This window comes from Populus alba, chromosome 10, assembly GCF_005239225.2.
Source record: "Populus alba chromosome 10, ASM523922v2, whole genome shotgun sequence".
Lineage (NCBI taxonomy): Eukaryota > Viridiplantae > Streptophyta > Magnoliopsida > Malpighiales > Salicaceae > Populus > Populus alba.
In genome coordinates this window covers 20,986,517-21,013,806 of record NC_133293.1, presented here as the reverse complement: position 1 = coordinate 21,013,806, position 27,290 = coordinate 20,986,517, and the positions used below count along the sequence as shown (strand labels likewise).

Genomic DNA, 27,290 nt, shown 5'->3' with positions numbered 1-27,290 from the left:
GCCTGACCTAAGAATAATATTTATAATATTAATAATAAAATTAAACTTGCATGGCCTAAGTTTAAGCGAGCCTGACTGTAACACCAGACCCAGGAATATTGGATGTGGGTCTAGCTTTAAGGTCGTGTCATAAAAGTGTGATAATTATACAGATTAATTAAAAAAAAAGAAAAAAAAATCAACAAAAAGAAAAAAACCTAGTGAAGAAAAAGAAAAAGAAATTGAATTAATTGGGTTAACCATTTAAACCAGGTTATCTCGTAAAACTTAGGATTTGCGTCGTAAAAGTTTGATAACTAAATAGAAAAAAAAATGACGGGTTTACCCGGAATTAACTGGATTAACCCATCAAACCAAGTTAACCCGTCAAGCCCAAGATACGTGTCATGAAAATCTGAAATTAAATAGAAAAAAATTAACTTTAACAAACTAAACTAAATGAAAAAAATAACTCGTCAAATCAGGTTAATCCATTAAATCCGAGATTCGTATAATGAAAATATGATAACTAAATACAAAAAAAAAATTAACATTAACAAAAACAATCAAAAAAAAAAATCATTAAAAAAATTATAAAAAAAAACAAAAGAAAAAAACAGTCATATAATATAATACAATATAATAATAATTATAATGAAAAAATATGGGGAAAGCTAAAGCTAAATTCTCAACCAACTCAACATTAAAAAAATAAATTTAACAAAGATAATTTAAAAAATAAACATGTGGGGGAAAGACTGTAATCAAATAAAAATCATGTAAGGGAAACACTGTAGTAATCCATAATGTTTTTTTTTTTTTTTTTTGAAAAAAGCTACAAAGCTAAGTTCTCAACCAGCTTAATATAAAAAAAAAAAAAACCGAGATCCGTGTAATGAAAATATAATAACTAAATTAATTTTTTTTTTCACATTAAAAAACTAAATTAAACAAAAAAAAAAGAAAAAAAAAAACACAAAGAAAAAAGCAAAAAAAAAAAAAACCATGGGCAAAAAAAAAAAAAAAAAAAAGTCAAAGTGTTTCACTATGTGCACAGTGATACATTATATGTAAAAAACAGAAGAAACAAAAGCGAGGAAAAAAAAAACAAAGCTGTTACAGTGAAAAACCCATGCGTTAAAAAAAAACATGTAAAAAAAGAAAAAAAAAAGAAAAAAAGGAAAAACTGCTACAAAAAAAAACAAAAAAAAAATGCCACATAAAAAAACAAAAAAAAAAATATTTAGAGTTCTTATTAATAAAAAAAAATAAATTTAACTGTGTGCACATTTAACTAAAAGCATTAAAAGAAAAAAAAACACAAAGAAAAAAGCAAAAAAAAAAAAACCATAGGTAAAAAAAAAAAAAAATCAAGTGTTTCACTGTGTGCACATTGATACATTATATGTAAAAAATAGAAAAACAAAAATAAGGAAAAAAAAAAAAGCTGCTATAGTGAAAAACCCACGCGTTAAAAAAAAATATATAAAAAAAAAAGTTTCTACAGTGAATAACATAAAAAAAAAAAGCAAAAGCAAAAGCCAAAAAAAAAAAAAAAATGTTACAGAAAAAAAAAAGCCATAGACAAAAAAACTGAAAAAAAAAAAAAAAACTGCAGAAAAAAACAAAAACTGCAAAAAAAAAAAAAAAAAGCTTTAGCTACAGTGAATTTCCTACGCGTTTTAGTATATTACTTAATTAATATAAACTTCATAATCGAAAGTCGAAGCCTCTCTCCTCTCTCTACAGATTATTGCTTCCCTCTTCAACTCATCTTCACTGTAAAAAAAGTTGTCAAACCTCGAACCTTTCTAATGGATTGCTGCTTCTTGACCTTCAAACATCAGAAGCTAAGCCAAAACAGACTCTTTCTCCTGCATTTTCAATTCCCATATGCAGGATTTTGCCAGTTGGGAAGCTCAAGGTTAGACTTTCTTACAGTTGTTTAGTAATTTTATTACTACCTTATGTTCTTATCTGTTTTTGTAAGATTGTGTGAAATTCAATGTGGGTTGATGTTGAAACTTGAAGTATCAAGATAATCTGATTTATTTTTTGGAAAAATTGATGACACAGTGATGTTTTATTGATCTTGGATGGTGTAAGGCATGTATAGCTTTATTTCTACCAGCTTCAATGCTGTCAGTGAAAATCTATGTCAAGTTCGATGCACGTGTTTGGTTTCTTGAATTTGATTGTAATTCTGGATTTGGGTTTGTTAAAGTTGTGAACTTGTCGATTTGTTTGATAAGGTGTCGTGGATGATACCGAATGGCATAGGAGCTTAGTTGTCATAAAGGGTTTGATTATTGTGGATGTTACAGTGAATTTTGTGGTTAAGTAAGTTTTGATTGATCGGAAAATAAGTTATAGCATGAAAAATGCTTGGGGGATAGGTCAGAGCTACCTGGGATCTAAGTTACGCTCTGGGGTTGACAAATGGGTGTTTAATGTAAGTTAAGAAAGCTTCTGAAATTGATGTTCTGTCAAAGTTGGAAGTGATTTCTTTGTTGAAGCGTTGTTGATGGAGTGGTCTGAAAAAGGGAATCCTGGATCAAGTTCTTTGCTCGTGTTAAAGAACAATTTGGGTTCTATCTCAGTCTTGCTCCGTGCTTTTCAACTTGGTACAGGGGAAGAGAAAAAAGTCCGAGTAGTTTCATTCTGCTTTTAGTAGCACGTGTACGTCCAGGACCGCTACTGCTGACTGTGGCACTCGAATATCCTAAAATAGTTCATGCTCTTCTTTCTTGCTTCAAATGTTCATGACAGTTGATGGTTATTGGGTGTCGTGCCCTCTATTTAGCATGTTAAGACTCAGGACATAGTTCTTAGATTTGCATACTTGAGGTTATTTCATCAAGACGGGTGCCATGTTCACGAACCATCACCGGAAGGCCAGATATTAGGTATAATGTGGACCTAAATGCCCTCTGATTTCATTATGGATGGCTATGAATATAAGCCAATGATTTGGTTAGGACTTGGGAGTACAAGGCTTGTTTATTATTTACAGGGCGATCAAAATATCACCTCATTCAGATTTTTGAGACAATTATAGCTGATCAAGCTGGAGTGCTGCCTGTTGTAGTTGGAAATATCTGGAGGAAGCTCATGATTTTATTTCTTTGATGATGTCATATGCTTTCACTTTACATGGCCTCTCATCCCCGTCGACTTCTTGTGCTGGGTAAGTTGATGGATACTCTATCTTCTGTTGCAGTTAGCTATGTGATACTCGCAGATATAGGCTCATACTTAAAACTTTATTGACTTAATCACTGTAGATTCTTGTTCAAGGGAAATTCCTTGATCAATATTGAACTGAATCCAAATATTTGATTTGTTGAGAAAAAACACAGAGCAGCATTATGCAAATTCTTTGAAGAGCAAAATGCAGATTTGGAAGTATTTCTGCTCTAGCGTGTACACCGGGCAATCTCATTGGCGTGGATCCATAGGGGCAATTTTCTTGCCGGTGCAATGCTACTGGGAGGTTACTGCAATTTGGAATGCACACATTAATTTGCAGCTAACGAGTCCAAGTCTTGGCCTTTCTTTCCACAGCACCAAGGTAAAGAGTCCAAGTCTCTTAACAAGCCCTTGTCTTTCTTTCCCTTGCATCGAGGTAAAATGAGTAAATGCAATATGTTTCTTATATTATAGATTTTGTGCTGTTTACAGATCTTATACATTTCTTATTCACTGTCTTCACATTTTTTGCATCTCGGTACATTGAATTTACCTAAATCCTTAGATGAAGTCAACCTTTTTGGTTTAGGGCCAAGTTTGACCCTTTGGAGGCGAAACACTGATGTGCCAACTAACCTTTAAGGTGGGTTGAATCATGCAAAAAGAGAGAAAAATCATCATATGTATTGCAAATTTAACCTTCTCCATTGTGTGTTAGATTCTTGTTTCTTTTTCAACTAGAAAAAAAATCTGTATTCAATTCTGTGGGAAGCATGGGAGAACATTTAGATGCCCTTCTCTCATTTTTTTTTGAAAATTCTCACAGCATGGTCCACACCACCTTGATGTGTCTTGGTCCATTATGTTCATCAAAAGGAGAAAAGAGGGAGAATTGTCTAGACTGTTGTGGTTGTGGCTGGGTAATCTGTATGGTTGGGTCCTTATAGTAGAAGCTTTGTCAAAAAGGAGAAGCATGTCATGTAGACAACTACTAAATCATCCACCCAATTAAAATTGCTAGACTAATTTTGATCTAGTTTATAATTTGATATGTAAGGATTTATTTGTTAAAAAATAATTTAGGAATTATATTATATTTACTGTAAAATATGATGATAAAAATACTTTTAATTAAGGATTTTTTGTAAATAATTAAATAAATTTAGAAACTATCAAGGATCAAAATGTATATCAATGTAAATTTTATGCTACATGAACATGATACTTGTCAATTTTTAATAATGACAAAAATATAACTTACATGGATGATATTAAGATAAAAATAGTATGAAAACCTTTTAAATAAATCAAATAAAGGGATGCGTAAAAGCTTACATTACAAATAAATGTCATTAATTTAATGCGTTTTTAAATGAAAATTAATTTAAAAAATACTTTAAAAAACAGATTATAACACAAAAACAGACACTTATATTACATGCTGGAAAAGAAATCAACGTAGTTGTGTTGTTTTAATAGATTGCTGGTGAAGATTAGATTACGCAATTGAGATGAGCTAATGCTTGATGACTTTGTGTCAAACCAGTAGGCTGGAATTTAGGGTGAAATTGTTTCTTATATTATAGATTTTGTGCTGTTTACAAATCTCAAACATTTCTTATTCACTGTCTTAACATTTTTTTGCATCTCAGTATATTGAATTTACCTAAATCCTTGGAAGAAGTAAACCTTTTTGGTTTAGGGCCAATTTTGACCCTTTGGAGGCGAGACACTGATGTGCCAACTAACCTTTAAGGTAGGTTGATTGAATCATGCAAAAAGAGAGAAAAATCATCATATGTAGTGCAAATTTAACCTTCTCCGTTGTGTGTTAGATTCTTGTTTCTTTTTCAACTAAAAAATAAATAAATCTATATTGGATTCTGAGGGAAGCAGGGGAGGAAATTTAGATGCCCTTCTCTTCAGTTTTTTGAAAAATCTCACCGCATGGTCCACACCACCTTGATTTGTCTGGGTCCATTGTGTTCATCAAAAGGAGAAGGGAGGGAGAATTGTTTAGACTGTTGTGGCTGTGGCTGGGTAGTCTGCATGGTCGGGTCCATAGAGTTAAAAGAATAGAAAAGGAGAAGCATTTCATGTAGACAACTATCAAATCATCACCCATTTAAAATTGCCTCACTAATTTTGATCTAGTTTATGATTTGATTGTCAAAATTTAATTTAGGAATTAAATATATTTATTGTAAAATATGGTGATAACAATACTTTTATTTAAGGGTTTTTTTTGTAAGTAAATAGCATCAAAATATATTTCTCATTGAGAATTTTATGCTACATGAACATGATACTTGTCGAATCTTAAAGATGACAAGAAAATATAACTTACATAGATTATATTAGGATTAAAATAGTATAAAAACCTTTGTCTGTTTGTTACGGGGTGCGTTCAATGGTTATTTTCAATGTTTTTTTTTTTTTTTTTTATATCAGCATATTAATTTTTTTGAAAAAATAGTTAAAAAAATACTATTTTGGTGATTTTTTCTACGAAAACAATTTAAAAATTACTTTTAAATACAAATTGTAAAGCAGAAATAAACAGTCAAATGGTCGAGAAGAAATCAACGTTGTTCTGTTTGCATTAATAAATTGTTGGAAAAGATTAGATTAGGCAACTAAGATTAGTTAATGCTTGATGACTAATGTCATGCTCTGTCGTCAAACCACTAGCCATATTTTAGGGTGGAAGTGGTGCTCCGTAAGTCACTGCCGCAAGTTTCTCCGTGACGGTGACATCGGCAAGGGCTCTGCACCTTCCACAAGAGCATCACAAATCCATTACTTCTGCACAGTGCACACAGTATTTTCCTGCTTTTTTATTACTGTTTCTTTATTTTTGTATTTTAAAATATTAATATATTTTTATTGTTTTTAAATCATTTTAATGTGTTGATATTAAAAATAATTTTTAAAAAATAAAAAAATATTATTAACATATATTTTAACATAAAAAATTATTAAAAGCTTTTAATTTTACTCACTACAGTACATTACTAGATCATGATTTGTATTTTTTTGTAAGTGGCACAAATCATTTTCTTTGTTATCGTTTCTTTTAAGACAACAGTTTACTGTTCCACAACAGAACATAAATCATTACATAATCCTTTTCTCCCGTGAAAAAGCACCAACAGAAGGATGCCACTGCTACTCCTGTACTGTCAGCTTTTGACTGCTATAATTAAATTATCTGGTTGACAAATTTGATCTAAAGGATAATCTTAAAAGGTGTCCAAATTTGCAAGGACTGACGTCCTTTACAGGTTTCTGGGTTCTATAGGCAGTTATTTTAAAGTATATTTTATTTAAAAATATATTTAAATAATATTTTTTATTTTTTAAATTTTATTTTTAATTTTAATATATTAAAGTGATTTAAAAATAAATTTTTTTTTTAAAAAATAAAAAAGTTTAGAAATGCGCGGCGATGTTCACAAAGAAGCCCTGGGTGGGTTCATTTCATCGTAGGGTTGGTAGAGTTATTGCTTTTAAACTCAAAATTACCATTTGCCCCTTATCATTTTATCTAGCGGTCTGTTTTACTAAAAGCTGTGCACCGGGTGTTAAAAACATGTATTTTATATTCTTTAAGAAAAATTACTCTTTTAATTGTTTTTATTCATTCTTTTTGGGATTTGAAAAATTATAGTTTATATTGATAATTTAACATATAAACAATACATATAGTAAAATCTAGGATATAAATTATAATTTTAAAAAAATGAAAAGTAAATATAAATGCAACTAAATTATAAAATAGTTAGGTAATTTTCTCTATTTTGCATTACGTAAATAAACGGGCTTTTACTACTGTGAACCTCCCACCCTGTTCTTTTTTACTTTCAAATTCATCGAAGTATTTCTCGTCTTAATTGACCTCTCACCCTTTGAAAACTCCATTTCTTATCTGCCTTGATTTGAAAAGTTGACCCAAACAATTTACAATCTAAAATCTAACACTAATCCAAATTAAATTTTAACTTGAATAAAAAAAAATCAATCCAATTTTTATTTAATTTTTTTAATTATCTAGTTTGATTAAATTCAATCATATCAATATAAAAAATAATGTAAATTGAAAGTTTGTGGTATTGTTGTAATGGTTGTTTTTAAAATGTTAATGATTATTTTTAATATTAATATATTAAAATAATATAAATTTTTTTAAAAATAATTAAAAATAAAAAAATTAATTTTTTTTAAAGCAATTTTAATTTTAAATGCTAAATGCGTAACCCTCTTCACAGACGTCTAATGACCATGATCCAAGTCTATGAATTTTTTCATTTCCCTCTCAAACCATCCACAACATCAAGGACATTCAAGTCTTTTCATCATGAATCCCAAAATATCATCTCCGCTATAAAACTCCCCTTCTCTCTCTAAATCCCGGAACCTATCGAATGGTTCGAACCAAACAATCCGGATCCTTAAAACAAATCTCGACCATCCATCTCTCAATCCAACGGCAGTGATAAGTCGGTGAGTTGGTTCCCTCCCTCATGTTTCCTTCTTTGTCAGTCATAAACCCTAGCCAGCCCCCACCAGGAGATAGAAAGAAACACACACAAATGCCCTCTCTCCCCCTCAAGCAAACACCACCATCAATAACCACAACAAAACAACAGGATTTACGTGAGTCTCTTTTATTTTCAAGAAAGATTCAATCTCTTTAAGAAAACCCTTCTTTTCTTCTCTCTTTGTAAAGAGACCCCTCATCTTTTGTTTTCAAGATTTATTCTTGTTTTCTCCGAAATTTTTAGATTTTTATTTGGGGTTGTTTGTGGGCTTTTTATGTTTTGTGAATCTGAATCGGTTTTTTTGTTTAGTTTTAAATTTTGGGTACGATGTTGTTTGTTTTTGAGACCATACTGTCTGCTACTTACGTGTGGGGGGCTGATTCCGAGTCAAGTCTGAGTTAACCCAGTTTCTTTTAGACCACAGTGAGTCGATTGTTCTTAGATCTGAGCGAGTAGAGCGCCCCCATGGACGTTTCTGCTCCTTTCTCCTCTTTTTACGGACCGTGAACCTTGTCGCAAAGAGAACCGAAACTCTTTATTTTTACCAGTAGAGCACTGAGTGAATTTTGTGAATCGGTGGTGAGTTGACTCGGGGTTACTCCGTGAGTTGAGGAGCGAGAAGATCGAGACTAGGGTAGGTCTGAACGGGGGCCGAACGGCGAGAATGCCTTCGGTGGGGTTGCGGAGGACGACGAGGGTGTTTGGGGTAATTAAGGGAGTTGATGGGGCTCGGGTGTTGAGGTCTGGGCGGCGTTTATGGCAGGAATCTGGTGATGGCAAGCTCAGGAGAAGCAATGATGGCGACGAGTGGTACCGCACTATAATCAAGAACGACAACAACTATCAGACGAAGAATCAAAATAAAAATAGTGATCTGAAGTACAAGGAGAATAGTGGGTGGGCCCATGACGATAAACTGAAGAAAGATCTTGGTGTTGTTATTGCCATTGCAGCGCCTAAGAGAATTAAGAGCGTTAAGAGTGAGAAGAAGTTTGGGATTGTTTATAGGAGGAAAAGGAAGAGACTTGGTGGTGAAAAGAGTGAAGATTCGGAGGATAAGAAGTTTGGGATTCAGTTTTCACGTAGGCAGCGAAGGAGTCTGGATGATGAGAGTTCGGAGAGTCTCGTGTGTACTCCTGAGCTTGTTGTTTTAGTTGACGATTTTAGTTCTAGTAGTAGTAATGGGTTGTCTTGTTTTTTGAGTTCGGTTTTGAGGTATATTAAGAGGGTCAATTTGAGCCTTTCTGAACTTGCTGATTTTCTCTTGTCGGAGCCAATCAGCAGTGTTTTTGCCTCGAATGGTCTTCATTTTGCGCGGGTAAGTGTTGGTTCATTTTATATAATGGCTGTATTCTGCCCAAGTTGTACAGCTGTTTCTTTTTATATATATGCGGGTGAGTGTTGGTTCTTTTTATATAACTGTTGTCTTTTGTGCGGTTATGTCCACCATTTGAAGGAGAAAGTGTCAATTCTCTCTGTTCATTTGATCCGGCTTAATATAAGTGACTTTTAGCTTAGTTTGTTGTTAAAAGAAAGTTTTTGAATTTAGGTTTTGATCGGTATTTTAAATTTGAATGATATATACTTACCTGACATTGCTCTCACCCCCTCTCCCTTTCTAAATTTTTCTTTCAGGATCTTTCCGCTGATAGAATTGGAATTTGCAAGTTTTTTGGGACCAGGCAGCTTCTGCCAATGTTTTCTGTGGATTTTTCTTCAATTCCTTTGTGTTTTGTGCACATGCATCTCAGTTTGTTTGTTAGGTTTAAATTTCTGTCTCCCATACCTGTAAATAACTCGTCGGATGAGGATGATGAGGATGATGATGTAATGATGAGCGGAAGTAAAGTAGATCAATCATGCATGACCATGAAAACAGATTTTGCTCTGAAAATTACAGCGGTGCCTGAAATTGATAATTTTGGGAGTAAGGCAGTTGTACATCCATCTGTTAGAGCTTCCAAGTTAGCTGGTCGAAGCACCCAGTACAGAAATGGATTAAATTCCCGTGGTATTCAGAAAAGAAGGAGCTCACTCAGGAGAGGGAGACCTAGAAATTCTGCCATAGCTGGCCTGCACAAAGCTAGTGGTGCTTTGGTTTCTGATTTGATTAGTAGTAGGAGAAAAGGTATACCTTTCTCTTCTGTTGTGTCTAAGAACAAACTTAGAAGGTCAATTCGAAGTAGCCCTGCAGCAAACATCAAAGAGATTAATTCTGCTGCAGTTGGAGTGAAGAAGGACATGAATATGTCTAGCTGCTCTGCAAATATACTGGTTTCCGAATCAGACAGATGTTACAGGATAGAAGGGGCCACTGTCATGTTTGAATTCACTGGTTCAAGGGAGTGGGTGCTCGTGGTGAAGAAAGATGGGTTAACCCGATACACCCATCTGGCACAGAAAAGCATGAGGACTTGTGCTTCCAACCGTTTCACTCATGATATAATTTGGACTGGGGATGACAATTGGAAGCTAGAATTCCCTAACCGACAGGACTGGTTCATTTTCAAGGAATTGTACAAGGAATGCTCTGATTGCAATGTTCCGGCTTCTGTTTCCAAGGTCATTTCTGTGCCTGGAGTGCGAGAAGTGATAGGCTATGAGAATGGTAGCGGTGCTCCCTTTTTTAGACCATATGCTTACATCTCTTCAAAAAATGATGAGGTAGCTAGAGCTTTGGCAAGGAGCACTGCAAGTTATGACATGGATTCTGAAGATGAGGAGTGGCTTAAGAAGTATAATAATGACTTTTTAGCAGAATCTGATCATCTTTCAGAGGATAACTTTGAGTTATTGATTGATGGTCTTGAGAAGTCATATTACTGCAATCCAGATGACTTCACTGATGAGAATGCAGCAGCAAAATACTGTAAGGATTTTGGTTGGAGGGAAGTGGCTGAAGCTGTGTACAGTTACTGGATGAAAAAACGGAAACAGAAATGTTCACCATTGCTCCGAGTTTTCCAGGTAAATGTTTTGTTATGTCTCACTTATCTGCTGTTGGAATTGAATAACAGTAGCCTTTGATATCTGCAGTTTGAATTGAATATCCTATCATTTCACCTCTGTAACATCTTTAAAGTAAATTTTGCATCAATTACAGATTGAGGAGTTTCAGAAAAAATTCATGAACTACCTTATCATTATCTGTCTCTCTCACACACACAACATACACGCATAATTATTAATTTTCCTTGACTTTTTTTGCATCGGTGAATCATGTTTTAGCCATTTGAGGGGTTAGCTTGGCATGGCTATAGAATTTTCAAAACTATTCAGTGCATTTTTTGTATTGCTAATATTTGCTTTTATTTCAACTGACTATGGAGTTACAAAAAATGCAACTTTGTGAAAAATTTCCATCATAATAACCATAGTAAGAAAACATTGATCTGTAAACACACCCAGCTTTTATTTCAAATAACCCTTTGCCACAACTATGGCATCAATCGCCTTGCTAATAGGCTGGAAAAATATTCATTTAGCTATAATATTCATCATTTGGGTGAAAAAAATGAAAGGAATGGTAAATAAATGATTTCAATTAAGATAATGTTGTGACACATTTTCTGCCTTCTTACAATTAACTACCCATCAACTTTGTCGTGGCTACAAGAACCTGAACCACCTGCTTCTTGTGAAAAGTTAATTTCCTGGTGTGTTGATGTAAAATTACCATTATATTCTTGCTAGTTGTTTTTCATGTCATTTAGATGGAACTTTAAATTCCATGTCAGTTCCTGTAGACTTTCTCATTCTTCTCCCCTGCAGAATTTATTGCTTTACATGCATGCTAATTGTGTCTGGTAATGGTTTATATTGGTTAATCTGATCAAAATTGATGGTCCTTGCTACCAGGGGCATCAAGCTAAGAAAACCCCAGTGATTCCAAAACCTGTTCTGCGTAAGAGAAGGTCATTCAAACGACCTCCCAGTCAATTTGGAAGAGGCAAACAACCAAGTCTATTGCCAGGTAAGATCTCTCTTACTTTTAGAAATTTTTTATCTAGTCAACGCATCTCTAAACTTACTCTATTTCTTAGTCAAGTATGCATGTGTTAAGGATTTTCATACCAAATGATACCCAGGAATTTGAATAAAAAAGTTATTTTCTAGTGATGTATTTTACTGATTCCTGTCCTGGCCATTACTGTAGTCCGGTTCTCAGGTTTATTCTTTTGTTTGTTAGTTGTATATTATAATTATTTTTGTTCAGTATCTACACTCTGTATGGTTTGCTTCCCACTTCACTGTTATTTATCATAAATTAACATTTTATCATCTGTAATTCTATTGCTGAACAGCAATGGCTGCTGAACAAGATGCTTTGGAAGGATATAATTCCATGCATAAAATCGAAGAAGCTGAAAACTCAGCAAAGAGATCTTTGGAAGCTGCCATCCTCAAGCGTAGAAGGGCTCAGTTGCTCATGAAGAATGCAGATTTGGCAACCTATAAAGCTGCAATGGCACTTAAAATTGCTGAAGCTGCTCTTTTTGCCAGTTCAACTGATGTTGCTGTCACCCAATTATGTGATTGATTGGTAATGGCTATTCCTGTTGCTACTACTAATTGAGTTGAACCAATAATTACTACGGGAAGGAATGCAGCCCCATTGCTGTTTTTGATGCCTTTGGAGGACAACCCTAAGTATTGTAATTTTGTATAGATTTTGATTGAATGTACATTCTGTATCTGTAAACCTCACGCCAAATGTTTTTACAAGGGAATTTGGTTGATGTCCTTGGAAAAAATTCAAAAAAAAAAAGAGAAATTTACAGGAAATGTTTTTTTACGTCACTGGCGAATCTTATATCTTTGGCATATTGGTCAAGAAACGTGCATTTTTCATTACCCTGATTGCTCCATGCTCCATGGATGCATTGTTTATTCACAATTTAGCCAGGTTAGTCTCTCTTCCCAAATTGATCACTATGATACTTTGTGGATGTTTTCTGGTCTCTGGTTTTCTTAGCTCTCTGTTTATGATAGCGACATTGAACCTGAGAAACATAAAGTCACACATGGAGAAAAGGTCCCTTTCTGCAACACCTGAACACGAGTTATGGACTTATGGTCAAGGCTTGAATTGCGATCCCTGGTGCTGTTGTAGCGTAGACAGCATACAGGGATATTAGCCATACATTCGTCGAAGAATAGGCTCTGGTTAGGTGAATCATCATGACCCCTTTTTCTGGTTTGTTCAACGTTTCTTGGAGTTCGTACCACCCTGATGGCGACCATTTGCTGTGATCTGATATTGGCTGGAGCTTACCGGGACATAATGTGGATCGTAGTTGGTTCTACTCATGATATGTTGTGAGATAAACTAGGTACTTGGAAGCAAAAAAACAAAAGATGGAAATAAAAATGGAACACTGTTTTGAAGAACCAGTGGAGTCACTGTGCTTTTTGATGGACCTTGTAGCCAACGGTCCATGTTAGTGTCCTGAAAGCCTATCATGTGAGTGTTTTCACAGGCCCTGTGATGATGTTTTTGCCTTACACAAATCATCTGCTTGTGTTTTCCTTTTCCAGTTTCACAATTTTTTAAAAAAACAATACGTCCAATACCTGAGTCTATAGTGTGTCAATTTTTGGGCCATACGTTAGGGTTATCTAGGTATTAGGGTAAACATTGGATTGGTCATGAGATAGATTAAACATTTGGATGACTAACCAAAGTTTCGAAAGGGAATATTTTTAGAGCTAATTTGAAGAGTTTTAAGCGCAATTTTTCAAGTTAAGGACATGAAAAATATTTTTTTTATGAATTCCATAATTTAACCAAAACAGACCGATTGAACATATGTTCAATGTATGAAATCTAACTAGCTAGGATACATTAATTGTAAAAAATAAATGAATAAAAAAAAAAAAACTCTTTCAAGTCCAAGGGTTTGTCGCCTGTGAGGGGTTTGATTTATTGTCAGACGATCGACAATGATAAGCAAGGAGTCTTCAGGGCAGGCATTTTTATTTTATTTTAGATGTTGCCAAGTAACCAATGAAGCCTGTCTTGGATTTCTAGGGTGTGTTGGAGAACATAATGTAAATTATGTTTTTCAAAATTTTAATTTTTTTATAAATAATTTTTTTTTTCATGTTTTCACGGAGTTTTGATGTGTTAATATTAAAAATAATTTTTTTTAAATAAAAAAAATTTATTTTAATATTTAAAAAAAAAAAAAAAAACAATTGAAACTGTTATTACTATTACAATGTAATATCAAACACTGATCCTTAGTTTGGATGTCAAAGTGAGAAAAAGGTGTTCCTCTTTTACAGATTTCCTGAAAGACAACAAAAAAGGGTTGATATTGGAGTTTGCTGCTCATATCCTTCACCAGTTATAGGTAGATTCCTGCATTGTATTAATGCTAATGGCTGGGATTTAGATAAATAAATTTGACTGTACTGACTTCAACAGCTTTCTGCAAAGAAACCTGCTGTTTCTCTTCATCCCATGTCACCAATAATTTTTTTTTTCTTGATCTCCACTACTCAAGACCATATAGTTGACTCATAAGTTTACTATCAATGCATAACTTCTACATGATCATGTTCAAGAAAGATTTTTATTCAATCAGCGTGGCAAAACTGCTATCTTAATCATTTTTGTGCTTATAATTTGCAGTTGCAGAGCAAGCGCCTAAGCAACGAGGAATGGTGTTGCCCTTCCAGCCCTTGTCACTTGCATTTAATCATGTGAATTACTATGTTGATGTGCCTGTGGTAAGTATATCTCTAATCTATTTTGTACTATCACTTACAACAGAAAATATAAAGATCACGAAAGAACATTGATGAAATGTCCGTTTAATTTTTATTGAGAAGTTCATCATTCAAGTAGATTGTGAACTTTTTGGTGATAATAATGAAATCTAGGTTTTTTATTTATCAGGAAATGAAAATGCAAGGAATTGAAGAGCTGTTACGTGATGTTAGTGGTGTTTTCAGGCCCGGTGTTCTAATAGCGTTGGTTGGTGTAACTTGTAAGTGGTGCTGGAAAGACAACTTCGGTGGATGTTCTCGCTGGTCGGAAAACTGGAGGGTACATTGAAGGAAGTATCAGCATTTCTGGGTATCCAAAAAAGCAAGAAACTTTTGCTCGGGTTAGCGGTTACTGTGAGCAGAATGATATCCATTCTCCGTATGTAACCGTCTATCTTAAGCACTTGCAAACTCTTGTCAACAGACACAAGTAACAAGACCTGTTCAATTTGCTTGGAGCAATGTATTCTGCTGTCATTTTCCTCGGAGCCACCAACACTTCCTCAGTGATGTCAATCGTGTCGATAGAAATAACAGTCTTCTACCGTGAAAGAGCAGCTGGAATGTACTCCGAACTGCCTCGTGCATTTGCTCAGGTAAAATAAGCTAAAACTTTGGTGTAATTTTTGCGGACACCAGAAAACGTTCATAAATGGATAACCGATCCTATCTTGTGCCTTACAGGTTGCCATAGAGGGAATTTATGTTGCAATCCAAACTTTCGTCTACAGTATATTGCTCTACGTGAAGATTGAGTTCTCATGGGAAATTAAGAACTTCTTGTGGTTCTATTTCTTCATATTCACTGCCTTCATGTACTTCACTCTTTACGGGATGATGCTTGTCGCTCTCACTCCAGGCCACCAAATTGCTGCCACCTGTTGTCTGGCTTCCTCGTCCCCAGAACAGTGTGTTTTACCGATGAATTTTTACGGAGTTCTTAATGCCTATCTAGGATATTGTAGAAAAAAAAACTGAAACCTGACAACTCTAGTTTGCAGCAAATTCCTATCTGGTGGAGGTGGTACTACTGGGCTTCTCCAGTCTCTTGGACAATCTATGGCCAACCTCTTAGGTGGGCAACCTCAAAAAAGTAATCGAGGTGCCGGAAGACAGTCCAACCCCAGTAAATGTGCTTCTTAAGGCAACATAGGATTTGAATATGGCTTCCTCGGAGCCGTTGCAGCCGCCCATATCGGTTTTGTCTTACTCTTCTTGTTTACCTTTGCCTACGGAATCAAGTATCTCAACTTCCAAAGAAGATAGGAGAGAGAGTCTCGAAAGAATCTTGCAGACTCTGTCGTGTCTGAAATCTGGACAAATTTATCAGTGGCTTGCTAACTCGCTTGCCTCCCTTAAATTTTTTATTTCTTCATGTCTTGTATTTTCAACTGGCATGATCTGACACGGCTAATCCTTGAAGTGGTGGTGAATTAGCTGTGGTAGCCCTGGACCTGTGTATACTCCACATTCATATAAATCAGCAAAAAGATAAAGAAAGAAACATGAATCAAGCTATCCAAGCTCAGTCCAACTTTGTTGGATATGATGTAAGGTTATTTGCTGCCAAAGGAACAACAACAGAGTGAGAAGATAAGACAGGAAAAGACACAACACTTAAAGATGATGCACTCAAGAATGAGTCTTCCGCAAATGAGCAGGCCCTAATCTTCTCTCTCTCTTTTTTTGAGAAAAGGAACGGTTCTAATCCAACGCATTTCATACTCCACAAATTATAGCAAATTCTGTAAGAAATTGAATTGTCAAACACGGTATGGAATTCCATTAGGTAATATCTGAATAGGGAAAGAGTTGCATAACAATGATGTTCCAAGTCTAGATCTGTATAGATAGATTAGAATTAGTGTTGTACTACCAATAGACTACAGATAAAGGTGGATAACTTTTGCACATAATTTTCTGTCTTCACAACAAAGATATTCCAAATCTTAAGATGCACACATAGCTTAAGGTAGTACTGCACTACCAATAGACTAGAACTAATGATGGAGAAACATTTTCACAGAAGATTCCTCCTGAAGGAACTTGGAATTGCTTCACCATGTTTTAAGTCAATATTTGTCATCAGCTATTTTATTCAGCGACTTATCATCAGTTTTAACAGGAGCATTTGCCAGCTCTTGAATTTCCTTCTTGCTCTTTATTAGAATCCTCTTCTTGGTATTAAAATCAAGCCTGTCCAAGTCCTCGGCAATTCCCAGGTACCCGTATAGTAGGTGCTCCTCCAACTGGCCTCCTTGAGTTTCTTCTTCCAAACTATTGCTGTTGTTAATGTTGTTGGATGTGTTATGCTCAAATTCTTCTCTCCCGTGTTTCTTCTCTGCAAAATATTTGTGAAGCTTCTCTGCATTTCCGAGTCCAGTAAAAGTTCCCAAAAACTTTACCAACATAACACTTTGGTCAGCAGGTTTTCCTAGGCATACCTTGATTTTACCCCCAACAAGACCTTTACCTGTCATCATGCAAAGAGCCAAGGGATGCAGTGAATTAGTAGAAGTGAAACAGAATGTTAGGCTGGCAAGTCCTAAATATACAGCTGCTTCAAACAGTGCAGAAAAAATTTAAAACATGAAATATATGCTGTTCTTCTTCCTTGTATGTTCAAAGGCTATTTGAATTTAAACCAATCTTTTCTTCATCAGCATTAGAAAGATGTTCTTTACATCCATCCCCACTCAAATTTGATTTTAGCACAACTGTATTTCAGTATCTAATCAAATAAATTGGGACTTACCTCTCAGAAAAGCCTCAACCCCTTCAATAGGTATGACCTTCTGTTGTTCTGGGTTGTTGTTTGACATAGAAATGTTGTGGATGACAACAAGTGGAGGCCAGAGCATCAAATCCTCTTTCTGAGCAAAAGCTTCTTCATCAGGCAAGATCTCAGGAACACATGTTATTGCGTCACAAGGCACAGAACTATTCCACCCCATCAAAACACATATTGCCTTGTGAAGACCCAAGTGTTGCGCTCTCAGCCCAATCTTGTGGGACATAAACGCATGCTGTACCAGGTTTTGAGCAGCCATGAACTCCTTTGATGAGCTGTTAAAAGTACAGACATGTGAACATACAGCAGTGGGGTGCACACTATATTTCGACAATGCCAAAAGGAACTTGATGGACAAGCATAACATCCATCAATAAGTATAGTAAAGAAATTAACATGAACGAATATTAATGTTTCATGAGCCAATTTCTATAAGTTGCATAGAATAAGCTTCTTTTTATTGAAAGAAAATGAAGTCCTTCACAATACCCCATGCCTACTGAAAACATATGCAAGGTGAACAAGCAAATATCACATCGGCATTCTTTGAGAAATAAAGTGCTAGTGCCTTACAATTAAACAGAATTAACATGTCCCCAGGCAGTACAAAATGTGCAAAACAGTTAGCCCCTTTTCTCCGACCAATTGGACCAGCTAACTAACTCAATCTTCCCTTTCTGATACATCAATAACTATAGCACCCCATTCTTCTTCTAGAATAGCCACCCACAACATACCTCCAGTGTAATTCTTCTTCTGCTTCCAGCAGCGTAGTGTCATCCAGTTACACATTATAAACATTTGCTAATAGTTATTATATTGCCAATTTTTTTGGCATTTAAATGCCATGTCAAACAACAGCTTAAGAGAAAAAAAATTTTGTCAAACAGAACTTGTAATTCTTGATCACTCTTAAGTCCATCAACATGCACACAACAATCATTTATGTGACTTTCAATGAAAGAATTACTCTGACCAATCACCTCTCACCAAGTAATAACATTTACACAAGGATTACCCAGCAAGTAATAGCAAACATAACACAGAAATAAATGAAAAACCATAAGGATTCCCAGCAAGTAATAGTAACATATCACAGAAATAACTAAAAAACATGTCTTTTGGGTTACGCCAAACTCACCTGATTCCCGCTGTAGGACAAACTAGGAAACTCCTGAATCAAAATATGGAAATGCTCTCCACTTTAAAAATGCATATCACAGAAAAGAAAACAGACCTTTTGCCACATACGATGCAGAACAAACTACCAGCTTTTCCTTGCTCCTTGTATCTTCTTCGAACTGCTGTGTTCAAATTTAATCTTTTTGAAAACAGTAAGAAGGCTTCATCCACCAGTTGCTTGAATTCCTCAGAGCCCTCACGTGGTTCAGCCTCCCCAAGATTTACCCAATCTTCTGGCTGGTCATCATCATTTATATTTGCATCATTGCCATAATCATCATTTCTTTTCCAAATCCTATGCTGTCTATGAGCACTTTTTTTATCAGTCTGGTGTGAGTTATACCAACTTAAAGGACCAGATCTCGGATGACCCTTCATATATTTAGCACCAGGTTTATAATCTCTAATCAAATCCCTTTGTGCATGCACCGAGGAATCTTGAGAAGACAACCAGTCTTCAGATGCAGAATCTCCAAAATTATCTCTATCGTATGTCCTTTTAGCATTTCTATATGCACTCTGGTCAAACCTCCGAGTCCTGGACACATGTAAAGCACCTGTATCTTCATCTACCCATTCCTCACCACTTTCATAAAGATCTTCAAATTCTTGAGGTAAATTCCGTTTGTTTGACACAATATTTCTTGTATCATGCCTATTTATATCTTCCTCCACAATGTACTTTCTGTCATGCCTATTTATTTCTTCCTCCATTACATAGTTTCGGTTGAATGCCTTATCTGGTGGCTCATACGAGGCAAGCTCTCCCCTCATTCTTTGCCTCTGGGCAGTAAGTCTCTTCATTTCCATGTCATATATTGGCATAGGAGGATCATGCAATATTTCCTTTTGAAACTGTGGGCCTGCATCTCTTCCAAACCCATAATTTGGTCTCAAATGGGGACCTTGGCGATCCTGTGTCACACCCGAATGAGATCTCCTATTATCTTGTAACTCTCCCTGTCCACGATCAACTTGAGTATATGCTGAACCCAAATATTCCACATTGTGCTTTGATGTGTTTTGTATTCTGCCTGTATCAAGGTTCTCCATGGGTGCTTGCCTTTGTATTGTGGGATGGTCAAATACAGTGCTCCTTCTCATGTTTATAAAGGAACCATCAGTGTGATCAGTCCTGTCTCTAACTTGGTGCATACTCATTCTTGAAAATTCTCTATGCTCAAAATCTGTTTGAGCATGCTCATAGTTCAATGGAGAAGGTGGAGACATCATTCTGTGTACATCATCAGATGGATATGCATGATTGTCATCCACAATTTCTTGTGATTTGGAGTAAAAGTAATGATCATGCGAGGGCCTTTTAGGATTATAGGCACCCTGCGGATAACTTGTCATAATTCTCTTACTAGCCTCATAGTCTCTTATGTCCATAACTGACCTTTCCCTATATGTGTTAAAATTCGTAGGTTCTGTGAGTTTTATGCTGCTCCTTGGATATTCATCTGAAGCAGCTAAGGGCATGCCTTCTCTATAAGAACCTGGAAACTCGCTCCGTGAGAATCCAGAAGATGAACCAGCAAAATCTTTATATCGAGGAGCGCTTTCCAAATCCTTAGAGTGAGGAGCTGACATCCTGGTGTACGGAACATGTCTTGAATGAAACCTAGGTTTTTCCCCTTCTTCGTAAAATCTCCTGGCCGGAACCTTATCTGATGGTATAGTCTCTTGAAATTGAAGTTCTTCATCATCAAAGTGGCCAATGTCCATATTCCGAGACATTGACTGTATATGTGATCCAGTATCTCCATAATTTGAGTTGGGAACCAAATCTCGAGGCACCCGATATGACCCTCTTATCATACCATCTTCCACAGGCACTGATTTCTGCCCCATCATGCCATGCCCATCAATACCCACGACCCTGTTGTCACGATAATCCTTCTCTTTACTCGCTCTAGAAGATCCAGCATGATGATCATATCCATAGCCTCGCTTCAATCTATTACTTTTACCATCAACATGTTCCTCAACTTGCCTGTATTTCCTATGCACAACCCCCTCATCAAAACGAGGCTTTTTACGCTCTTGGGCGTACTGTGGGGAACCAGACCGGACTTTTTCAGTCCTACCGGCACCCAAATGCCAACTAGAGTCCCTTCTTTCGGTCGAGCTGCTCCTTCCCTCCCCATGAACTACCTTTCTAGTACCCTCAACCTTACTACGAGGGCTTGAACTCCTTCGCTGCTGCACGCGTGGAGACCGATCCACTGCGTGACGGCGAGGAGCAGGATGAGACTCATGTCCAACTTCAGTTCTATGTTGATTACGTGTCTTTGCAGATGGAGACTGCGCGATGTAATCTTCAGGCTTCCTAGACTGCATCTTTCTTAATTACTAAGAGATAAAAAGCAAATCCGCTATCTATATCTATATAAAGCCTTAAGCTTTTGATCATATAGAATCTATCATAAATTCATAAAACAATAAATCATCAAAATTCAATCTCTAAGCAATTTAAAAAGTCAAACCCTGAAATAGACAGAACCCAGTAAAGTATTTCTGCAGATTTATGCTAGCAACACTCCAAATCTATTGAAAACTCCAGTCAAAGAAAAATCCAGAGAGGAATTGGATTTCTATGATTGAGAGATCAAAGAAAAATGATCAAACCTTTGTTTGTTGTTGAAAATAAAGAAACCCATGGTTGATTTCTTGACTATTTTTGATCAAATTCTGCGCTGATGTCATGTATAGCAGTATAGAGAAGTTGCTCGGTTTTTTTTAGGTTTAGGTAAAGAGAAGATTGAAGGACATGCGTGTTGAATTTTTCGCACTAGTGTCTACTGGAATTTTTATTTTTATTTTCCGTTGTTTAATAACACTCTGCCTTTACCTGGTGCCTTGTGGGGTTAGTGAATAATTAAAGTAATTAATTACTTGATTATTATTTTAATTATTAATTTATATATACATGTATAGAAACTGAATTTAAAAAAAAAATAGAATGAAAATGTAAAATAAATTTATTTTTAGTATAGTTTTAAAATAATTTTTTGTGTTTTAAAAAAATTATTTTATTTTATTTGATTATAAAAAAATGCTAATAAAAAATTAATTGGTTTTAATAGATTTGGTTTGAATTTTAATTACCTAATCTTAGAATTAAAAAATTTTAGGAAGGTTATTAATATTTACTTTTCATGGGCTTTTATTTAATACTTTGACCCAACATATCACTCAATCAAGGCTTTTAATTATAATTTTAAAATTTATTATGATTTGATGAGTTGATTTAAGATTTGATTGATCTGGAACTAAAATTGAGCTAAGTTAAAGAAAAAATAAAAATAAAAAACTTGATTGTAATTTGTTAAATTTTATTTTTTTATATATTAAAATGATATTATTTTGATTTTTTTAAAAAAAATTAATTTAAACAACTTAATAATCTAGTCAAAACTTGAAATTTAGATTTTACCCCTGACCATTAGATTAGATAAACTATGCTTTCAATTACCACTTTGGTCTCATCTATTTTCCTCCTAAAAAAAATAATATATATGTAAACCATAAATTTAACAATTGCAAGTGGTTAAAGTTATTGTTTTAAAACGTGATCTCACTTGTTTAGTTAATTCATAATTTGGATAATTCGGTATATAAACTAAATCAAGTTTCGACAAAAGAAAAAATAGAATAATTAACTTGGTATAATTGTTAAAAATACAGGTTGATTTGTAAATTAATTGATTTGAAAAAATATAATTAAAATTTATTGATTTTTTTATTTTTTAAAATGATAATATTTTTATTAATTTTTAAAAATAAAAGTAAATAAATAATTTTAAGTAACTCGACTGAAATCATCTAACTTATAACTCAGTAAATATCATGGATTCACCTCAAAGGTAAGTTTTTGTTTATCACTGTGGTTCAATTTGTTTTTTGAAAAATTTTAATTTTTTTTTATTTTGTTAAAATTAAATATGATTTGTACTTTCTGTATTGTTTTGATGTGTTGATATTAAAAATAATTTTTAAAAAATAAAAAAAATTATTAACATGTTTTTTAACATAAAAAATTATTTAAAAAACAACAACTACACTACTCCTAAACACTAAAAGCTATGCTTAAAGTAAATTGCGCTCCCGCGGCTTAACCAGCTGAAAAGAACATGTAATGATGATGATCTGACCCTGCCTGCTAAAGGATGGGATGGGAGGCAATAAAAGGAAAAATAACAGAGAAAGGTAAAAAAAAAAAAAAAAAGCAACCTGTTTTTTAATTATGAATGTTGTTTTTTTTAAAAAATATATTTTTTATTTTTTATGTTTTTAAATTATTTTAATATATTATATTAAAAAATACTTCAAATAAATTATTTTAAATAAAAAATATTCGAAAAAATAATTGCTCGCAACTTGAATACCAAACACGCTTCATCAAAATAAACAGAAAAGAAGACGGACAGTAACATAAAGACACAGACATTAAAATCCGTAAACCATGTGAAGTCACATGAGACCATTCCTTTCCATTCAAGCAAAGTTTTCTGTGCAAATTTCTCTTTTTTTCCCTACACATGCATATACATTGTGTGCGCCTCAACAGTGTTCTGTTAGGCAATCACTTACCTGCCAAGGAAAAAATAATGGTTTCTCTATTGGGATCTGACTGCTTAACTGCTTGATGCAAGAGAGTACTAAGGACAGGACCGTAGAGATCCGTAGTTCCATTGTCGTTGCCCAGCAAAGCACCTTTTTTAAGGAGAGTTTGCTGTTGATCTAGTAAGCATTAGGGTTGCAAGAAAGCTAGCATACTAATTAGTGAAACTTGGAAATAGGTGATTGATTCTCTTAGAATAAAGTAAGTAACTCTCATTCTTTGGATGTCTTGTCTTTGCTTTTTTTGAAATCTTTTCAACAGGAAGCAAGCAGTCTTGGGGAGCATTTTGGGATATTTGCTCTTGCTTTATCAGGAATGTAGTGAAAAGGAAGCAAGTTTGATCGTGGAGGTTTGAAGCAAAAGCAAGAGACCAGCACGAGGAGATGATACAAAAGAATGTTAAGCATTCTAGAGTTTTGTGGAACTTCGCTGCCAAATATAGAAACTCTAGCGTAGTTTGAGCCTGTGGTGAAAGATGAAAAACATGGGAAGTAACATTGGCAGCAGTGGGAGGCTGTCGACAGAAGAGATCAATGAAGAAGAGGAGATTCCAAGGCTGGACATATCCAAGTTTCAAGCTAGAGAGGAAGAGATTGAGAGAAAGAAGATGGAGGTGAGGGAGAAAGTCGAACTCCAATTAGGCCGTGCCGAAGAAGCAACAAGACGCTTGACACACATTTGGGAAGTAAGTTAATTATGAGGGAAGAAAATGCTGCAACTGTGCTGCTTGAAGAACAAGCAACAAATTTAGTTGATGCTCAAACATTTTATGCCCTGTTTTTTTGTATGATCAGGAACTTGAAGTGCTGGCTGACCCTTTGAGAAAAGACGTTGCAATTGCACGTAAGAAGATTGATATGGCAAATAAAGAGTTGAAACCTCTAGGCCAGAGCTGCCAGAAGAAGGTGCAAGCAACAGTTGCTCCCATGTTTTGCATGCTTTCTTCTTCCAGGACAAGATATCTAAATTTGTTCTGATTGTTAACAGGAGAAAGAATACAAAGAAGCCCTGGAAGCATTCAACGAAAAGAACAGAGAAAAAGCTCAGCTAGAAGCCGCATTAATGGAGGTATTGTTTCAGAATTTAATTTCCACCGGTACTCAGGACTTGTAATCTTGTCTCCAAACCTTTTGAGTTTTGAGTTCTTTTCTTTTAATCCTTCTTTCTCACTGTTACCTTCTTGTCAGCTGCTGACTGAGAGTGAAAAACAGAGGATGAAGAAGCTGGAAGAGCTGAACAAGATCATGGAGTCCATACGCTGAGATATCTCTGCCTTGTATAATCAAGCTCTCTGATATTGTGTTAAACTCAATGAACTTGTTTTTTTTTTTGGGGAACATTATTCATTCATGTATTCATTCAATAATGTTGTGTCTCTTTATTGAATTTAACTTGGTTCATGTTAATGGCCGAAAACAATCCCTGGGCTAAAATCATGTAGGCCTGATTTCTTCTCATAATGTGATTATTGTTTCTCGACTGTTTTGAATACTAACCGAGTTAAATTTAGATTATCTGGAGAGGTCAAAAATCTAACGATAAAACAAATTATATAATGACAAAATTCAGTACCCAGATCATAAACATTTTACCACTTGTTCGAATGATCAAATCCTTAAACTGTATGCTAGTTCTGTTGATTGTCTGAAAAAGAAAAGGAACAGGTCTGGTTTTGTGGTATGGTAATTGCTTTTGTGGCATTAACCTTCACAGAACCTCTTGCCTGCTTCTTCACAAATTTGAAGAAGGAAAAGATTGCCAGATCTTCCCTAACACGGTATTCTGGTCTATGGCAGGATATTCCAAAAAACCCAAGAATTGAAAATCCAGAATATTTGAAGGGTTGTTTATTTCAAAAAATTCAAGAATTGAAGCTTAATTGGACTAAGTTTTCAGATAAATCGAATCAAATATAAATATAGTAAAATCTAATTGACTTTATAATATAATTTACCTGGTTAAACTTATTCTAAGCCTAAATATATCAATATTAAGGATTTATTTTTTAATAAAATAATTGACTTTAGTTAATCTAATAATTTAAGGATACATATTCTCGTAATAGTTATGATAAGAAGGCTAGAGGAAAGTAACCAGATAGCAGAGAGAGGGGAGTTTTATTAACTAATTTCAAATCAAGAACAGCAATAACAGCATCTTCCTTGATTTATTTAAGTTTGATTGCAGCCATGATAAATATATGAGCAAATATGGAAAAATTATTACCCCACAAAGTTGGACCAACTAAACAGGATTGCGGGTTATCTGCCACAAATTTGCAACAACTCATTGACTACCTTATCATTAAAAAATAAAAAAAATAAATATTATTTTAATATATTTTTAAATAAAAAAACGTTTAAAAAACAACCGTGTACCAAACAGGCTATCGTGCAATCACTCAATTATCCGGCTTTCCTTCTCAAATGTTGTCCTGTTTTCTCCTCCACCGCATCTTTGATCACTTTTGGCACCTCTTGTCTTTGAAGCATACCGTTCTTGTCTCCCTTGATTTCCAAACCAGCTCCTACCTCCACTACAAATCCAGCATTCAAAGGTTGATCAATATACAAAGGCATAGCTATTATTGGATCACCGAATCTCATGCTCCCAACACAGAATTCCAACCACCGTGACTCAGAAATCCACCGGTGCCAGGATGACTCGAAATTCTCTTCTGTGGAGCCCATTCCTCGACTATCAGTCCCCTTTCTCCGATCATATCAAAGAAACCCTCAGGCAATGCTTCTTTTGCACTGATTTCCTCTCCTTGAGCAAACCTTAGGACCTGTATAAAGTTTACAAACTAAGCAGGAGTCCAAGTGCCAGCTCTTCTCTTTCCCTCCTTGGACAAATAATTTTCAGTGCCAAATGAAACAAAAATGACTGAAGATGGGTCTTTCTTGTTAAGCCATTCTGTGATTTCTGTTTTTTCACCTTCTTGATTACTAGCTAGGGCCTTGAACAAGTGGACCAACAAGCACAGTCGTCTTCATGGCTACAGCTGAGAGATCATCTAAGAATCTACCATCAATCTCTTCCGAACTCCGGACCAACATTGTGCTATAGGATTGTTCCTAGTGTTGAAGAATTCGGTCTTTAACTATCGGAAAATCTTTTGCAGAATTAATCTTGAATAATAGTACTGTCGTGATCAGACTGATTACAATGAGTTCTTGAGGGCATGAACTGCGACAGAATTTGCCTCGTTGCCACGTACTAATCACAAACTGAACAGTTGGGATATTCAGTGATAAAGCCAGCGCAAGAGCCCATGGCTGAAAGAAATCACAAATAAGCAAATCTGGCTTTAATGCTGTCAAAATGTTGGAGAAGCCTCTGCTTGCCTTGTCAAATGCTTGCATCAAGTTTCCCAGGAGATGCTTCGGCAGGCCTTTGGTTGTGTACTGGTAATGAGGAGGAAGGTCAGGCAATGATGGAAGATGAAGTTCTTCAAGAATTGTATTGAAGAGAAAGTTCTTTTCTTCTTCCAGTAGGTTTTTCTTTGATATATATGGCCAAGGCTAGCAGGTGTGGAGCAAAGATAAATATGAAAGTTTCTCTTCGAAAGCTTCTTGGCTACATCCATGTGGGGATGTGTGCGACTATATGCTAACCATGGAAACATTAGAACCCGAATAGCTCTCCTATTTGGGGCATCCGTCAATATATTATTAGTTATAGGCTTGTGCTCTTTCTTGATTTTGCTAATAAGCCTAAGGCACCTTCTTGCTGTGATTTTTTTTATGCAAACCCAAATTAATCATCTAATGTCAGCAACGCGTTGGAAGGTTTAAAAAATAATCAAATATAAATATTAACAGGTCAAGTTTTATATTTATTTTTAAAAAATCATCAGTTCAAGTTTTATAAATCTCAGGATCATTAGAAGTTTATATAATTGTTAATTTCAGGGCATGTGGAATTAGTCAAGGTGCGCGCAAGCTAACCCGAACATCTATTTTAATAAAAAAATTAATAATAATAAAGAATCAAATAAATGTATAAAAATTTTCTATGAAAGTTCCTTCTTGTCAAGAATCTCCTTAGGTTTTGAAACGAATTATAAGTTAGTTCTTTTTGTTTAACGACCTTTAAATTCAGTCCCTCAACTCGTAACCGTTGTTTTATTAAATTAATTTATAAATTTTTCCATGTTTGTTTCTATAGTTTGCTCATGGTCACGTATCTCCTTTTCCAAAGCTAG

General features: G+C 34.9%; 4 protein-coding genes across 5 annotated transcripts; 2 read left to right on the top strand and 2 right to left on the bottom strand.

Annotated features, from left to right (window-relative positions):
* The first annotated feature begins 1,714 nt into the window (after positions 1-1,714).
* On the top strand, positions 1,715-12,509 carry LOC118060055 (uncharacterized). 2 transcript variants are annotated; one of them, XM_073411970.1, is made up of 5 exons: positions 1,715-3,166; positions 3,339-3,550; positions 9,345-10,676; positions 11,568-11,682; positions 12,014-12,509. In XM_073411970.1, the coding sequence occupies exons 1-5, from the start codon at positions 3,118-3,120 to the stop codon at positions 12,247-12,249; spliced, it is 1,944 nt and encodes a 647-aa protein (XP_073268071.1). In that variant the 5' UTR covers positions 1,715-3,117; the 3' UTR covers positions 12,250-12,509. The 2 variants fall into 2 exon arrangements, with proteins under 2 accessions (XP_073268071.1, XP_034929054.1); XM_035073163.2 differs by lacking the exons at positions 1,715-3,166; positions 3,339-3,550 and adding an exon at positions 7,531-9,027.
* A 3,734-nt stretch (positions 12,510-16,243) lies between these two features.
* Positions 16,244-21,273, bottom strand: LOC118060054 (uncharacterized). Its single transcript, XM_035073162.2, has 3 exons — positions 18,512-21,273; positions 17,239-17,549; positions 16,244-16,956 (listed from the first exon to the last, which is right to left on the bottom strand). Exons 1-3 carry the CDS (start codon positions 20,797-20,799, stop codon positions 16,556-16,558), a joined length of 3,000 nt encoding a protein of 999 aa, XP_034929053.1. The 5' UTR covers positions 20,800-21,273; the 3' UTR covers positions 16,244-16,555.
* A 2,091-nt stretch (positions 21,274-23,364) lies between these two features.
* On the top strand, positions 23,365-24,563 carry LOC118060053 (uncharacterized). Its single transcript, XM_035073161.2, has 4 exons — positions 23,365-23,768; positions 23,878-23,988; positions 24,071-24,151; positions 24,271-24,563. Exons 1-4 carry the CDS (start codon positions 23,559-23,561, stop codon positions 24,343-24,345), a joined length of 477 nt encoding a protein of 158 aa, XP_034929052.1. The 5' UTR covers positions 23,365-23,558; the 3' UTR covers positions 24,346-24,563.
* Positions 24,564-25,488: 925 nt separating this feature from the next.
* Positions 25,489-26,448, bottom strand: LOC118059799 (beta-D-glucosyl crocetin beta-1,6-glucosyltransferase-like). Its single transcript, XM_035072769.1, has 4 exons — positions 26,251-26,448; positions 26,062-26,160; positions 25,715-25,871; positions 25,489-25,619 (listed from the first exon to the last, which is right to left on the bottom strand). Exons 1-4 carry the CDS (start codon positions 26,446-26,448, stop codon positions 25,489-25,491), a joined length of 585 nt encoding a protein of 194 aa, XP_034928660.1.
* Positions 26,449-27,290: the final 842 nt, after the last annotated feature.

Excerpts from the sequence above, each read along its gene's own strand:
- LOC118060055 (XM_035073163.2), top strand. The coding sequence starts at position 8,374 with ATGCCTTCGGTGGGGTTGCGGAGGACGACGAGGGTGTTTGGGGTAATT. Across the intron at positions 9,028-9,344 it reads ATGGTCTTCATTTTGCGCGG|GATCTTTCCGCTGATAGAAT; the intron begins GTAAGTGTTGGT and ends TTTTTCTTTCAG. Across the intron at positions 11,683-12,013 it reads ACAACCAAGTCTATTGCCAG|CAATGGCTGCTGAACAAGAT; the intron begins GTAAGATCTCTC and ends ATTGCTGAACAG.
- LOC118060054 (XM_035073162.2), bottom strand. The coding sequence starts at position 20,799 with ATGCAGTCTAGGAAGCCTGAAGATTACATCGCGCAGTCTCCATCTGCA. Across the intron at positions 17,550-18,511 it reads TGCATCGTATGTGGCAAAAG|CTCATCAAAGGAGTTCATGG; the intron begins GTCTGTTTTCTT and ends TACTTTTAACAG. Across the intron at positions 16,957-17,238 it reads GGTTGAGGCTTTTCTGAGAG|GTAAAGGTCTTGTTGGGGGT; the intron begins GTAAGTCCCAAT and ends GCATGATGACAG.
- LOC118060053 (XM_035073161.2), top strand. The coding sequence starts at position 23,559 with ATGAAAAACATGGGAAGTAACATTGGCAGCAGTGGGAGGCTGTCGACA. Across the intron at positions 23,989-24,070 it reads GCCAGAGCTGCCAGAAGAAG|GAGAAAGAATACAAAGAAGC; the intron begins GTGCAAGCAACA and ends GATTGTTAACAG. Across the intron at positions 24,152-24,270 it reads TAGAAGCCGCATTAATGGAG|CTGCTGACTGAGAGTGAAAA; the intron begins GTATTGTTTCAG and ends CCTTCTTGTCAG.
- LOC118059799 (XM_035072769.1), bottom strand. The coding sequence starts at position 26,448 with ATGCAAGCATTTGACAAGGCAAGCAGAGGCTTCTCCAACATTTTGACA. Across the intron at positions 26,161-26,250 it reads CATGCCCTCAAGAACTCATT|GAACAATCCTATAGCACAAT; the intron begins GTAATCAGTCTG and ends CTTCAACACTAG. Across the intron at positions 25,872-26,061 it reads CCATGAAGACGACTGTGCTT|GTCCTAAGGTTTGCTCAAGG; the intron begins GTTGGTCCACTT and ends AACTTTATACAG.